The sequence below is a fragment of the Anneissia japonica genome, unplaced genomic scaffold (genome assembly GCF_011630105.1).
Source record: "Anneissia japonica isolate Jap-2015-1 unplaced genomic scaffold, ASM1163010v1 scaffold11799_len232112_cov184, whole genome shotgun sequence".
Lineage (NCBI taxonomy): Eukaryota > Metazoa > Echinodermata > Crinoidea > Comatulida > Comatulidae > Anneissia > Anneissia japonica.
The window spans coordinates 107,528-124,068 of NW_022708567.1; the positions used below are offsets into that span (position 1 = coordinate 107,528).

The 16,541-nt window shown below is 34.7% G+C and overlaps 2 protein-coding genes across 3 annotated transcripts; one reads left to right on the forward strand and one right to left on the reverse strand.

The window, feature by feature from the left end:
* The first annotated feature begins 132 nt into the window (after positions 1–132).
* Positions 133–10,546, forward strand: LOC117106537 (alpha-tubulin N-acetyltransferase 1-like). 2 transcript variants are annotated; one of them, XM_033247914.1, is made up of 9 exons: positions 133–218; positions 1,141–1,204; positions 1,562–1,653; positions 2,062–2,233; positions 3,231–3,332; positions 3,903–4,225; positions 5,260–5,399; positions 6,427–6,725; positions 6,966–10,546. In XM_033247914.1, the coding sequence occupies exons 1-9, from the start codon at positions 133–135 to the stop codon at positions 6,984–6,986; spliced, it is 1,299 nt and encodes a 432-aa protein (XP_033103805.1). In that variant the 3' UTR covers positions 6,987–10,546. The 2 variants fall into 2 exon arrangements, with proteins under 2 accessions (XP_033103805.1, XP_033103806.1); XM_033247915.1 differs by having other exon boundaries at positions 6,427–10,546.
* A 635-nt stretch (positions 10,547–11,181) lies between these two features.
* Positions 11,182–14,811, reverse strand: LOC117106535. The gene is made up of 2 exons (XM_033247912.1): positions 14,707–14,811; positions 11,182–13,724 (listed from the first exon to the last, which is right to left on the reverse strand). The coding sequence occupies exon 2, from the start codon at positions 13,709–13,711 to the stop codon at positions 11,417–11,419; it is 2,295 nt and encodes a 764-aa protein (XP_033103803.1). The 5' UTR covers positions 13,712–13,724; positions 14,707–14,811; the 3' UTR covers positions 11,182–11,416.
* Between the last annotated feature and the right edge of the window lie 1,730 nt (positions 14,812–16,541).

Here is a 16,541-nt window from a genome sequence, read left to right on the forward strand (position 1 = left end):
AAGCCTCATAATTATTGCTTGCTTGATTGAGTAGTTGACATGGAATCTTTAGCTAGGCTGTTGTTGTAAGGCCTAGGCCTATGTTTTATACTGTTTTTCTGCATATATATGCTATAGACATACTAGGATACAATGGAATTTCCATTCAATATAAATTATCTCTTCGGAGAAAGGATTTCAATGATAGATAATCGCCTAATGCCATACAAAACACACGGGTAAGTAAAGATGGTTTGGTGGTAGGCAGCTCTAAGCATTTCCTGTTACATGGCAACATGACGCCAGCAGAGTAATCGTCTTCATGTGTTTTTTAGACAGGTAGGCCAGTGTAGGCCTAGGTCTAAAGTTATTCCTTTAAATCCTAGGCTAATTATTCTGATTGGGTGTTTATTTTTATTGTTCAACGTTTTATTTTTAAGACTTGTGTAACAATACCCCTGCGCAGTATAAAAGTATCCTTCAATCAGGATTCGAACCTGGACCTGCCAACCAAGGCCTCGCCAACACCTAGTGACGGCGCCGCCAGCGCCGGGTGAGGGGTGGGGTAGGGAACCAGGGGCTTAAGTCCCCCACAGTACAGGTCAAGCCCCCCCACAGTACAGGTCAAGGCCCCCCACAGTACAGGTCAAGGCCCCACCCCCATCGGACAGCTCGTCAGGCAGTCAGACAAAAAAAAAAATATAGAAATAGGCCCTCGCCAAGCCAACACATGTCTGTCACAGTCTGAGACTGAGAGTTCTTAAATCTCATTTTGGAGGTGGAACTTCCTCTCAAACCCTTCCCCCAGCTTGGGCCTACTACAAGCTCAAGTCCCCCTGTCGGACAGCCCCTCCCCCCAGAAAATATATCCTAGAGCCGCCACTGCCTACACTCACATCTTAAGTGTTTTTATTGACAAGATGGATCCCAAAAATCGTGGCATTGGCAATACTGTCTGGTAGGCATAACCCTTCTGCTAAAGCTCTGCCCCTTGTTGGAAGCCTCTCTCCATGTAGAGGCATGGACCTATTAGTAGGTCCATGGTAGAGGAGAGGCTTCGAAAAGGGAAGCAATACCTAAACCTTAGAATCAATTGCATAGTAATCGCTATGTTTCTTTCTTTCATTATACTTGTCAATATGCTTTTTGCTTTATACACAGTCATGGGAATTTACAATCAAACCTAATAACTGTCATTGATGAAATGGGAAAGGCATCTGCTAAGGTAAGAAGAGAGTAGGTCTCACGAGGAGTATTTTCAGTTTGTTTTATTTTTTATTCAACTTTGTAATAGAAGAAAAGAAACTGCTGTTACTAACATAGCATCCGGCAGCAAACACATCCACAGATTTGACGAAACATACAGTGGATAACATATAGAAATTAAAAAAAAAAAAAAAAATTACTACGGGTAGAATACCTTTGTAGTTATTAGGTCCTTCACCTACAAAATATAATGGAACAGTCCATTCCCAGTACAAATGCTTTCTTAATCACTTCAAATGGTAATTATGATTGTCTTTAATTTTTCAAACAAGTATTGATTCCGTACTTATGAAGTTATTACTATTTGTTGTTTCAGGCGCAAGGTTTGCACGGTCCAATCACTTTAGGAGTTAAGATGAGGTTCACGGACCATCACTTATACATTATGAAAGATCCAGCAGCTAATAAGTAAGTTAAAATCAAAATCGTAATCAATGTGTAGAAAAATGAAAGGGTTAATAATAAACATGAACATATTAATACTAATAACAGTAATATAATATTTATCCAATCTGAAATAATATAATAGTATAGTGAAGACGATGATCAGTATAGTGAAGGCATAGTGATACATGATTAGATTACATGTTTCTGAGATGAATCATGTGCAACTATAGAACCGAGTATTCTTAAGCATGTTGACCGAATATGCAGGGGGAAATAATGAACTGTGAACTTGAACATATAAAATCAGAGCATTGATACCTTAAAAATGTATAGATTTCTAAAGTATGACAAGGCATTTATTCAAGGGGCATTTAAAAGTGCAGCATTTATTTAAATCTGTCGCATGCATTTTATAACTTGTATTTTCAGGGGTTTTGGAGCAGTTTTAGGTATATTGAAGATTGGCAGAAAGAAGCTATTTGTACTTGATCGTTATAGTAAACAACATGAAATGAAACCAATGTGTGTGTTAGACTTCTATGTCCATGAATCTGTCCAGCGGAGGGGGTGTGGTAAACAGCTCTTCCAACATATGCTCAATGTAAGTTTTGTGAAAGAAAATCTTTTTTCTTAGTTTCTCACGCAAAACCAAACTTGTTTTAAAGTTTCACAAATGCTCCTTAATATAAGGCATTTTGAAAACCAAATCTCTTCCAATTCCGAATTCTAAACATATTTGGTCTGGAACACAAACATCAACTTGTACAAACCAAGCATACAGTTAATAAACAATGATTTCTGGACGAAATAACGCAATAATCAGATTTAATTTGGATTTTCATGTGAGCACATATCGACTGCAGTAGTGCTCAAAGTGCTGTTGTTTACAACCGACCAGCATTGTGACGATGAAGAATGTGTTGTAGACTGAATATGCACGTAAAAACAATATAAAAGCACCAAATTTATTGGTAATTGAGTTTGCTGTGCAGTACAGCAAAACAACAGGTACTAAATGTGTTATGTGTTAAATAATAATATGTTATATAACTTTGTGTTGTGTAGTCTAGTCATAACATTAACAAACCCACTGGGCTTTGCTTGCCTATTTTAACCTATAGTGCTTATGTGTACTTTAAAAAACCCAGTACATATTTTGAGACAAGTAGGGGTTACTCCGGTGTACTGGTCCACTCGGCTCCTGTCATGGGCAGTTGAAAGTGCGCTGGTTTACCGGCTGCAGAGGACATGAAGCGACCCTCATGAGGAGAAGTGCAACATCTAGTCCACTGTGCCACGAGCAACGATTGTTGGAATGGTGCGATATAATGGAACGATTTGATTTTTTAACAGGCTTGTTCAGAAAGGGTTCAATACAAATGTACCAAAGTTTATGGAAAACTGAACATTGTAGCTGGTCTGGAGGGGGGTTGGTATTGGCAGAGTGGACTGTGTACAAAAATAAATGATCCTTGTAGTGTATAGCAATAGTGTTAACATTCATTCTTGTATTCTTTTTCTTTTCCTTGCATCCACCTCAAAGCAACTATTAAATTGATTATTTAACTCTTATTATTTGGAAATTGCTTTAATTTTAGGTTGAAAAAGTGAAACCTCAGCATTTGGCTATAGACCGTCCATCTCACAAGTTTACTCAGTTCCTTATCAAACATTACAGTCTACGGGCACATATATCTCAGGTGAGAATAAATTTGCTCTGACTCAAACATTAAATGAGAATCAAGTTATTGCTCAGACATTTTGATTTTCAATAATACTGAGGTTTGTATAGCACATTTACATTACTGAGGCCTATTAGTATTGCTGTGTCGTCTCATATTGTTGAGATATGCATGCATGGTTATTAATACAAATTTCTGTCAAATAATATTGAAGCTGTTACTTGAGATTGTGGTAAAGTTGTTGTAGTATCTAGAGCTAGGCCTATCCTATATTATAGGGTCAAAGTATTAAATGTGTATCCATGCCTCAATAGATAATGTACTAAGCTGCCATTTCTAAAGATACACATGGAAGATTTCATCCCCTGCAAAGTAGCAATATATATTACGTACAGATAGTATATAGCTAAACCATAAAACTATATTTCTACTCATGAGAGAATAATTTAACATGTACAGTTCATTTATCATGTTTTTAGTGCAATAATTTTTTTAATTAGTCGCAGCATATAGAATCTTGTTCTAGAACTATCAGTCAAATTTGTTAAACTGTAAACCAAAATATTTCAAATTTTATTCCCTCTTTAGGTCAACAACTTTGTCATCTTTGAGGGATTCTTCAACAGTCAGCCAGAATCAAGTTATGAGAGAAAATATTCTATCTATTCAAAACCACCTCTTGCACCAAACAGTCGGGCAAGTGGAAAGCAACGGGACACATCTTCCCAAAGGAATAACCAATGGTCGGCAAGATACACCTCTCACTCGGCTGGAAGTGCCCGGAAGAAAAGCGATCTGTTCAGTGATGAGCCTCCAGGTGGCAGTGCTCTTCCTGCTATTAAACGATCACAGTCATTTGGATCTATACATGCTATGGACCCTTCCTCTAACATCAGATCAAATTCCCCAGGGTAAGGTCATTACTAAGGTCATTGGGTCAAATATCATACTGGCTCCTGACATGTGTTTTTTTTTGTGTTAATTCTGTCAAACTGAAGTTAACTGTTCATTTGTTAATGAGTACAACAATGGACACACCGTTCATTCACATTAACAATTTAATAATTTTACAGTGCTACAAACTAGAATCATACAAAGGATATCATTTATGAGGCCATGTTTATTGGTCTTATAAAAAAAACATGAATCAGAAAGAGAAAGTAAAATTAGCACTTAATTTGTATGTAGATTATAACTAGAGTAATAATTGCGTGAAGGTTAGGGTCGTTTCGTAGTGCGAGTAGCACAACTTGAGACACATTTTGGGTGTGCATAATATCAGTTGTTCTTGTAAACCTTTTCTGTTAATAATATTAAAAGTAATTCTACAATAAAAAAAAACATCAGTAAATATTAAGTGTTGTTAGACAACCAGATTACCCAGTCAATTACTGCCAAACAATGATTTATGTTCAGTGGCTAAAATTATTATGTGTTTCTTTAAACATTTAACTAATAATATGAAGTTACAAGTAATGCTACATAACACATAAATGTACAAAATGTAAAATAACATAAATATTCATAATCATATTTTGAATAGTCATAATTCAAGCCATATTTGCATGAAAATCATACGTTGTCTAAGTTACACTAAAAAAAAAGAACCTCACCTCCTCTAATGAAAATAAAAGGTAATATAAACATCCAAATATTAGATCAGGACTTGGAAAAAAAATTGACATAACTCTGGTCTGGTGCCAGTTGTCTTCATATCTATTATCTGTATGATGAAGAAGTACAAGGGTCCCATATTAGGAGAAGCGACTTCTGGGAGATCTAAATTAATTAAGCTATAATTTTGCATGCACCATGGCACATGCATTAATACCCCATTCATTCTTGCAACTTCTGCTGATGAATGGATTTTTTTAGAATATTGAACAATCTAGAGCAATTTTGTGTATTACCATTTATCAGTTCCAAAAATTACCTTTGATTTCAGCAATATTTCCAGAGCTTATGGCGCTCAAGCCAATTTGTACAGTCGCTATGGAAGCAATGATGCCCTCAGTTCAAGTGATGTTCGGAAGAATTCAGGAAAAAGGAACGCTTACTCACCGATCACAGGCGCCCCTCTAGTTGGTAAGTGGTGTAGTGGATACAAATTGTTAGTGTCTCTGATGGACAGAAGAACATAATTTCATCATCATTTTTAATGCCATCATCACCATCATTATGATAATGACTAACACTGCTCTCACTAGGTGTTCCAAGTTGGAAAAATTCTAGGAGATCTGCAGTGGTGGATCCAGGAAAATTTACGATGTGGCACCTCAAGATGGCCGGAAATGGCACTCTCAGACTTAAATTTAAATATAATTTTTTTTTTCTCATCTTTTTTATAATTTTGAAAATTTTAGGGGTGGGGGGGGGTGCTTGGGCTGGCTGTTCCCCTCCCCTTGAATCTGTCACTGATCTACCTAATGAGCTTCCTTAACACATTTAAAGTTATTTTGCTACACATAGTGATACCCATTAGCACTGTCTTCCATGAGATCATTGATAACAAAGCATTGAAACATGCAACAAGCAAGAATCTCCCAGAAAATAACCCACCTCCCACAAATTTATACATACATGTAAAATATTTATTTTTTTTTTGAAAATAGAAAAGGTTTTACATGTATGAATTTGTAGAAGAGGATTCTTGCTTGCTTGCGGGAGATCGTCCTGATTTCCGGGAGACTCCAGCAAGTTATGGGAGAATTGGCAATGCTGCCCTACCATTTTTGTCTCATAATTATCACATCATCACAATCGTTAAATGCATATCATTTTAATATCATTGGTATCCTTTCCATCACTACCATTATCATTACCTATACTTACTGTACCATCATCTTCATTGTCATCATTTTTCATTATTATATTAAGGGGTAGCTTTACGTGGTTGCAATTATAATCAGTAGATCATATTTATAATATAAATACTGTATGATCTACTCTTTTATATAAATAATTCTTTTTTTTCTAACTAGCCATCTGCATTAAAATAGCCATGTTTTATAATAAAACAGGGCAGATGCTTTTAGAGGGAATGAGAATATAAACCAAAAACCATTCAAATCTAGCAGGTGCCATCAATTCATATTCATTAATTATTTTTCAGATAATTTTAATTTAGGAAAAAGAGAACCAACCCCTCCATTTGGAAGGTATACCACAAATCATGGAAGCAATAGTGTACACCCTACAAAGACAGTCCTCACCCCACTAGCAACAGGGACCACCACAGACTACAAACACAATGAGATAGCAAACACAATGACCAACGAGGGCAACTACTGCCTGACAATGACGAAACCCAACAAAGCACAAAGTCATTCACCCTGGCATGCTTACACTGCCAAACAACAAGAGGAAGTGCAAGGTATCGGCAGCGTGGCGAACCAACATCACGGCCCATTCCGACTGTGGTAAAATTCAACAATTCGTTGCTCACATCACAAACTAACACAATCAAAGTAGATTGTGTTAGTTCTTGAAATCAAGATAGTGCGTCAAAATACGCGCTGTTGTTGTTAAGGACTTTTTGTGTGGTAAAGAATACAAAATTGCTTGACAACCAAAACACGCTCGTTTTGACGCGCTACTGTGATTTCACGAACTAACACAATCTACTTTGGTTGTGTTAGTTTGTGATGTGAGCGACGAATTTATTATATTTAGTTAAGCAATTTTTATACAGGGGTAACGTGATATCAGTACTTGTGGAAAGAAATGCAGGAGGCAAAAATTGGGAGAATGCACTTAAGAAAATCTGGTTTAATTCTGGTGATACCATTGGCCTTCTGACTTCTGAGAGACAATAGTAAAACATCATCATGAATCATGAATTTGTGGGAAAATGGTTAGTTTCTGGGAGATTTTTGCTTGCTTGTGCCAGTGGGGAGACACTGCTAATTTGTGGGGCATTCCCATGACATGTGGGAGACTTACGGCTCCTGAGAAGTGAGGAAAATTAAATAAAAAAACTGAAATTTGGGTGTGTCTTGTCCTCTTTTTACTCATTATTTGTAATTTATTAATTAATGATTTCCAAACTCCTTTAAATAAAGGTAATTAGACCCTTTACATAATATTGAACAAAATTGTAAAATTTTATTCAAATCAGAACAAATTCATCATATTGCTTTTAAAATAAGTTAAAATAGAAACAACACAATACACTACTCTAGAGGAACAAAGCAAACTTTTGTCTATTTCTTTTTCATTTAATATTTACTTATTTATATTCTAAAAAATTGTTGTTTCTATGATTGGTTAATTGGTAATTAGGTGTGGATAGCCATCTATAAAATAGTATAAAAATTAGTTAATTATGTAGAGGCTACAGAAATGCTGTTCTCATTAAATTATTTGGATACCAATTTTTTTTATTGATGTTATATACTGGTATCATATAACATACTACAGTACACTAACCTATGATGCACTTAATATCCAGCTTAGAACCTTACTAATCAATAAATTTAGGCGAAAAAATAGGTTAACATTGTACGTTAACATAATTATCCATGGGATGATGAGAAGTTAAGTGCACGGTCTTTGTAAAGTCTCTAATTGCCCATCATAATTTCCAGGCTGTGCGACCCAATTTTTATCTTCTCGATTATTAAAGGAATCCCAGGAGATGTTACATTTTAATAACAGGATTGCACTAACGGTTTTTGATACCCTTGACACAGAGCGGATCAACCAGGATTTATTTCACATTCCTTATATAAACTGGATTTCCAGAAGGTGTGAAGCTCGGACTGATTAGCCAGCAGGTGCCGGAATTAATTAATGCGAGGAATTGTTTTTCAAAAGGCTTAATTTTTTTAAAATTTTGGCGGCATTAGTTGTAATGGGTCTGATGAATATACCACATGAATTGCATAGATAGTAATATAAACAATTTTAAGTGGCATTCTCATGAGCTGTTGTCATAATAGATTTTGAGCCCGCATTGAATATTCTTTACATGTTAAAATGTAACCCAGAGAGGTGCCAAGGTTGAAATGGGAGGAAGCCTCGCATGTAGAAAAGTTTAGCTTCAAGTTTATTAAAAAGAGGTTAACTTCAAATGAGAATTTGGCTTTTTCTCCTGAAATGCAAGATGGGAAAGGTTTGCTTTAAGTGAATTAAGGAACATTTGGCTTAACTACAGATGGGGATGTATTTGTTACATTATAAAATAATGTTGTAAATTTTAAAGTTGGATGGTTAGTGATGAATAGGGTTAAATAGTGCAATAGTTGTTTTTTATGGATCAGTAAAATCAGTTTTCTATCTTCTGCAGTATAACTTTCCTACCTTGTATGTCTTATTTTGTTTTTCTTTATGACATTTATTTTTACAGTATGCTATAATTTATTGTATTTAATTTTCATGAAATGTTACATGAAGATTTATAAGCCAAACCTAATGTTTCTTCCAAACAGTGAAATTTCTGTTGCACTGTCCAGGCTTGTAAGAGCCAAAGGTTCAGAAGCTCTTGTGGTGAATGTTTTTTGATGCAAAGGTGCAGGTGGTTTGGTTAGGAAGGATTTGGCCAAATAGGCAGTTATTGATTTTAGTGATAATATATACTTGAGAAAAACATACATCCCCATCGGGATTCAAAACAAAGACCTTCCGATTACTGTTCAGATACATTACCAACTGAGCTTTGAGGCCTAAGTGTTAATTGGATTTTCGCATTAGGATATGCTCTTTTCTCAATGTGTTGTGTAATAAGCAATGAATAATAGTAAATCACATGATTTTAGTGTAAATTGGGAAAAAACAATGTTTAAGGGCAACAATAGTAGCAAAATCAACCTTGTTAAAATTTAGAATCTGTAATCTCTTTTGTATTTAAAATTTGCAAGGTTATCCTCATGGGCATTCCATATCCATTTAAAGTTTAACAGTATTAGCTCATCTGAATTTCAAATTATAAAATACCAAATTATCTGCAAGTACTGTTTTAACATCATTTTACTAAAACAACTGTTATTTTCTATCAAAAATACCCTTTTTGTTTATAAATTATATATTTTTTGTGCCATTCTGCTCATTTCTATGTTAATGTATTGTGACCTTTTTTCTAAATGTAAGTTTGGAAAAAGACAAAGACCACAAATTTAATACTATCATGTATTGTAGCTGTTTATGTGGATTAGTAAAATATGAGACTGTAAGAAATGTAGGATTTTTAGCCCATCATGAATGTACAGTACTTACGTGAAGCATTTTGTAGAACCGCAGTGCATGTAGGCAAAATGTAGACATTCTATCCGCAGACAAGATTCTTCTTGACTACTATACAGGAACCACTGGCATCGCTGTAACCGCGCACTATTCTTTACTGTGCTCATCTGAATTCACTGTGTCTAACATAGAGTGTATGAGCAGTGTTAGTAAATACAGTTAAATCCAAAAAGGCATTGAAAAATTGTGCGACTTGGATACTATCAAAGTTCATTAAAAAAACGTCACATAAAATGCCACGGTGATGGAACAACTTTTTTTGGTACAATTTTATAGTATGTGATATGACGTCATCGTACCAATATATGGGAACATCACATTTTTTTGTCACATAAAATTTGATAGTGAAGACAAAGCTTTACAGATGGTTAATTAAGTGGAAACACAACTTGGTAGATCGACTTAAGAAATTGTTTGAGTTAGGCAAAGTCGACTTAGGCAAGCTTAAATGTATACAGCATCTTACCGTGCTAAGAATGTGCAGCAATAATATATTAAATGCACTGTGCATCACATGTTACTACATTTTCTAAATGTAGCATACAGCATTTTGCAGTTATTCATTAATTAGCTTCTTGCGGTGTTCTGTAATTGATGTAGCAGCAATTGACTCTAAATTACTAAGAACTCCACATACAGTCTACATACTGTACAAATGTAGCATGCAATGAGTGTTGTATGGTAGCAAATGTGAATAGAAATTGTAGTGTAGTAGGATCATGAACATGTCCAATGTAAATTTATATAAATACTGTACATACACAGTTTCAATTTTGAAGGACTTCTTTGTATTGAAGAGATATATTTTAAGGGTCATGACAAGTGCGAGTCTAGCGAGTATACTTACACCTTGATAATACTAATTGGGGGAAGTTATCCATGCATATTGCTGCTAAATATTTTTTTAACCAGGACAGAAAGTATGTATAAGGTTTGACTATTTTCTAGCATTATGTGTTGAACACTGAAGATAATAAAAAGGAAAAAAATAATTATTGTTCATTTGTTTAATTTTTTCACATTTAACCAGCAATTACACTGGGCAATACATGAGCAATGGCAGTGATATATGGGATGCCTTGCCTTAGAAGAGATGGGTTGGGAACTAAAATGTTTTACATGGATGGCAGGAGACGTCACTTTGATGAAAAAAATGGAAATTTCTATCTGCTTTTTACATTTTTATTGCACCTGCCACTCAGTGAAACATACCAGAATTTTTTTTTTATTCCAGGCCATCGACCGAAGCTTCGTGGGCAAATTTCTGCCGCCACCACTGCTGGACTTAAAATCTTCTAAAATAAGGTCTATATTTCTTCTTTTAATGATATAAATTTAAAGCATTTATCAATCGCATTATTACTACAGTTTACATTCATAAATAAAATTGTATTTTTATTTTCTCCTCCACCTAGTTGCTTGTGCAAAACCATTTCCTATATTTTTTCGGCTGCCCGCTGACTATCTTTTAACAAAATAGTTTGCTAAACAAAGTATTAAAAATTCAGTTAATTTTTGCAGGGGATTTAAAACATTGTCTTATTTCAGTTTCTTTCTTATCATACATGTCGATTTACAGTTCCATCAGTAGAATTCATACTACAGTAGTAGCTAATCTAGTAGTAGTAGCTAATCTCTGATTAGCACTAATGTTTAATTGTGGGAACTAAAGTACAGCCATCCAATAGCAAAATAACATACAGTAAACTCCTATTATATTTTTGCCAAGGAGGCCTGGATCGTTCTGGTCTATTTTCTAATACTTATTTTACAGTAGTACAGTAATGGTTTTCTTTGTATTTATATTATTCATGAAACATGGATTTTATATGTAAAATAAATAAATAAATTATCGTTCTAGATTAGAACTTGTTGGCATCTGGGATTAATTTCAGTATTCTATCCATTTTGTCTAAGTTTTTTCTGGTACTTTCACTAAAATCATTATGTCGACATCTAAGCTTTAGGACCAGAGAGTAGTAGAACCTACTATGTGAATCCTCATAACCGCTGGTATATTGATTTAATAATTCGGCCACTATCTTCTTTAGGTAATTCAGTGATAAGTCTTTGTTAAGGTCAAGACAGTAACTAACGTAATGTAATAAAGCTGTCGGGAAAATGTACATATTTCCAGAACGAAGACATTTAAGAAGTGTTTCATCTGATGAAAACGTGGTTTCTAAATACTCGCTGTTAGGACTTGTTAGCCACACATGTATCATGAGTGAGCTGTATATAGTATCAATAATTCCAGTGCCTTGTAAATGTTCGCAAAGATGCAAACATTTTTCTCTGTTGCCACTAAGGTAATAGAATAATAACAGTTGTCCTTTTTCACTGATTTCTGGTTCATCCAGTATATCTGGAAGCTTTGTGTTCAGCAGAAAATCTTCTGCCTGTTGAAAATGATGTTTAGACTCAGATGTTGAGAGTGATTTTGCTGTTATTAAGTGTGCATATCCAAGCATACGATTTAGAAGTCGCTGTATGATTGTAACCACTACTTTGTCTTCGTTTACACCTTCATGTAAAAACACTGTCACATCTTTAAGATACTGCATTAGTTGTCTCCTACACACAACATCCAAAAGTGAAAATGGCATATACCAAATAAATAAGAAAATTCTTTCTTTTAAAATCTTGTTCTGTTCTGTCTGCCACAAATCTTCTTCCTCATTTAGTGTTTTTACTATTCTTTCTAAGTATCTCACATGCTCATGTGAAAGCATATCATCAAGTTTTTTTAATATTCCTGGGTGTGAATGTAGCTTGTTGAGGAAAACTGATTCAGGAAGTTTGAAGAATTTATGTTTTGTTATGTTTTCCAGTGCCGATAGCCCAGCTTCTACTTCTTTTTCTGAAAAGTGTGACATCATGAGATTTTCTGGTATGAAGTAATTAGGACAAGATTTGTTCTTGAGACATGTAATTAAATTATTATAAACATCTGCTACAATCTGTACTAAATTTTTTTGAGTCCAGTATGTCTTCTCCTTCTCTTCACACATCCAGAAGATAGTTGTCTTAATAAAGTAGGAAGTGATCAAGTTTTTGTATACTCTGCCCTGATATTCAATCTCTTTAGGTTTTATTTCTTTGCATAAGAAATAAGTCTTGAATTGTACATCATTCATTGATTCTACTAACATCCTACCAGCAAGTGATGTAGATATACGAAATTCTTTATCGGCCTGGGCACCATGACTGTATGGGTGTGCTTTGCTTACCAAATGGGGAAGTCCTTTTTCCTTTATAGCTTTTAAAGTTTCCGATGTTGGCCAGTCATGTTTACGATGACGTGTAAAGAAGCCATTTGCACCTTCTGGCCAGATGGGACACTTAAGGCAAATTACTGTATCTTTAGACGTTAAATTATTACATACTTCTGCAGTAGTTTTCGTAGCAGGCCAATCATGGACCCGAGTTACAGGAACTGGTATATCAGTCTGTTCCTTGAGATGGGTTGCTTGTTTGATGTCATATAAAACCAAACGGTCAGCAGTTTGTGTTTCCAGATACACAAAGCAATGCCCAGGATATGAAAATTCAGTTACTAAAAATAATTTTGGTGTTAAAACTATAGGTTTTTTGTCAGATTTTGATTTTTGGAATACCAACTGTTTGTGGTCATCTTTGGTTAAAGATTGACAAGGAATGTCAACTTCTTTAGTAACCACCATATGGTCATCCGCCATCAAAACAAATGCGTTTAAATCAGTAGGACTCGTTTCTGTTTGTTTAGGAATTGGTAGATAAGTACTGGTTGTCACATTCTCTGTAACATACTGATAATTTATTACACTTTTTTTTACTAACACCATACTACCATCATCAATAAGAGTGTAATTTTTCTTCAAAATATCACTAGACATGATGTTTGCATCCAAAGCATATGGGTATTGATACATTACATCCATGTCATTATTATTTTGTAGGCCTTCTGAAAAACTGCCGGTATAAATTGGAACTTGTAAATGAGTTTGTGTCTGTTCAGATGTAAAATTTTCTCTCGCTTTTAATTCATCTTTGTCCATGACAGTCGTAAATACATCACACATACCATGGATTAGTCTTCGGTATCTCCGAGAACAGTACACATTTGTAATTTTATTAACTGCATTGTTGAACAAGCTGCTCTCTTCTGAAGTCATCATCTTTTTGTCAGTTCTACATTGTAAATTAGAAAAAAACATACAAAGTACATTAAGTTTAAAGAATATTATTTAATAAATGCCTCCTGTAAATCTTTCCCCAAGAGCTACATTAAGTCTTATTATAAAACTAAGTAAGACACAATATTCCACCGGACTTTTTTCGGTAAAACTATTTGACAATGGTTAGTTTACCAAAATCCAGTGCAAACAGCCCAGAGCCCAGGAGACTTACCAAGACGAGCAGTTAGTTACTTTAACCATGGCTTTAACCGAGTGGACTGTGCCCAGTAAAACTTACCAAGTAATAATTTTCTGAAGAATCAAATGCAAACACGTGTCTCATGTTTTTCAAAGTGTTACTCAATGGAGATGTCATGGATTAGCACCCTCAAACTCAATAGTTTATTTTTACGGCTCGTTAAGTTTTACAGTTTCTTGCAGTAAAACTAACTGACTCCAAAACCCAAGTGCAGACATTGGTAAGATTTGGTGAAATCTTCCTTTTTAAGGCGTTTATGGCTTTAGGAAGTAGATTTTATTTGGTCGTGACATAAATTATGTAAAAAATACATGTTTTTTCTACCCGACGAATTGTGATTCAGGACATTGACAGGAAAAGTGGGGTGGGAGGGTTCGCTCTTCCCGACTGCCTCCCGGCCCCATCCCGCCCTGCAAATCTACTGCTGGCTTGCTTAAATTGAATAATTGGGTTGTTTTGACGTGTCACAGTACACCAAGTTTACATTACAGCTCTGCATGAACCAAGAGGCCTAGCCAAATAAGTTAGGAGAGAGCTTCAGTCACACAGACTAATACAGGCCTGGCTAGGCTGGGTGGGGCAGGCTTTTAGGCCGTAGCATCTATCATATGTGCATAGATAGGCTAGGCCTAGTAGTGCAGTGCGAGATAGGCCTAGGCCTAGGGCCTAGACCTACATACTTTAAAAGTAAAGAGGATAGTTAATAAAATATTTTAAATTAGACCAGGTTCCTTACTTATTAAGTGAAAATTCTAATGTAGGGACTTAGCGAAGGGAGCCCATATCTAACTATTTCCTCCTTCTCCAGGCTACATGTATGCACCACTGCCGTGTATTTAACTAATATTTTAACACTAAGATACACGACAGTCGGGTATGCAGTACTTACGGCTTTCAATAATAGCGTATTTGGCTAAAAAACACATTCACTGCCACACCCCCTTACCTAATTGTCTTTATAGGACATAGGTAAGTGAGAAAATTATTAAATAGGTGCCTCTGCTCGGAAATGGCCCTCTCAGACTTTTTTTGCCATTTGTTAAAAAAAATTTACATTATTTCCAAATGTTATGCTACTTTTAATAAAGTACAACCATGGAGAAAATAAATTTTCTCCATGGTACAACCAAACCAAAAATTAATTTTCCTTTACTTTTTCCCGCTAATTTCCTACTGCATCCAGGCTATTAATAAAGTACAACCAAGATTTATCGTTGGACTGTAATCTTCTTAACTGGAATCTATAACAACTGTAAATACAACGTTTATTATCTGCATTAATTAAACGTAACCAATAACGTAAAGTATTTCAAATACCAGCAACAGAAAGTGAAAATCTCCCGCATTCACCCATAACTGCAATAGTTGGAGCTGTGCTGCCTATTCCTAAAATGAATCTGCAAAACCTAGAGTGAAATTTTTCAATAATTTGTATGTCATTGATTCCCCAGATCTCATTGCTATACATTAATATTGGTACTATTTTTACATCCAAAATTTTGTTCCACAAATGTATTGGTAAGTTGCCAAATTGGTTATGATTTAATCATTTTAAAGTAAAAAGAGCTTTCTTTGCTTTTGTACAGTTATAACTAATTGCATTCGTCCATGTGCCATTTGAATTAAACACTACATCAAGATAATTGTAAGATTTAACTACTTGTAATAAAACATCTTTATAATACCATTTTTCTATTTTTTTTTAAATTTTCCCCCATTTTTAAAACAACAACATTACTTTTTTCAATATTAACAGTAAGACCCCATTTATCACAATAGACAGCCAATTTGTTTAAAGAAGATCGCAAACCAAAAACAATGTTATTCATAAGAACATGGTCGTCTGCATAAAGTAAATGGTTAATGAGAAAATCGCCAATTTGAATTTTATGTGTACGTTCCGATAAATTTAATATTTTACTTAAAATTGTTAATAAATAAATTAAAAAGAAAAGAGGATAGAGGTGACCCTTGTTGAATACCAATTAAACATCTGAATTGATTACTGATAATACTTCCAATTTTTACATTGGCAGAAAGTTTGTCATACATTGAAATAATAATGTTAAGTATATTTTGTTTTAAACCTTCTTTCTTTAATTTAAATATAAGAAACTGATGATCAATTGAATCAAAGGCTCTTTTTAAATCAATAAAGGCAACATATACTCTTGCCATGGTTCGTGTGGGAATCGAACCCACAACCTCCTCCAGTTTAGCTAGCCAGATAACAACCACTAAAAAAGCTAAGTTTGTCTCAAGAAATATAGGAGTGAGGAGTGTTGTGTTATCGTACCAAATACACAGTACGTCCTTAAATACTAGCCAATAATGAAGATTAAACAAAAAAAATGAAAACCTGGCTCGTGTGGGGATTGAACCCATTATCTCAAAAAAAAAAAAAAAAACTGGCTCGTGTGGTGAATATTCATAGATTCTTCTCATATAAAATATATAAATTGCAATTGGGTTCGTATGGGAATCGAACACACAACCACCAGGTTTGCTATTCATTATCCACCATCAAATAAACTGCATTAAAAAAAAATTGGTTCGTGTGGGAATCGAACA

What these genes read in the sequence shown, in the direction of transcription:
- LOC117106537 (XM_033247914.1), top strand. Translation starts at nt 133, where the DNA reads ATGGAATTTCCATTCAATATAAATTATCTCTTCGGAGAAAGGATTTCA. An exon ending in TCTTCCAACATATGCTCAAT is followed by an intron (nt 2,234 to 3,230) that starts GTAAGTTTTGTG and finishes CTTTAATTTTAG; the next exon opens with GTTGAAAAAGTGAAACCTCA. An exon ending in TACGGGCACATATATCTCAG is followed by an intron (nt 3,333 to 3,902) that starts GTGAGAATAAAT and finishes TTCCCTCTTTAG; the next exon opens with GTCAACAACTTTGTCATCTT.
- LOC117106535 (XM_033247912.1), bottom strand. Translation starts at nt 13,711, where the DNA reads ATGATGACTTCAGAAGAGAGCAGCTTGTTCAACAATGCAGTTAATAAA.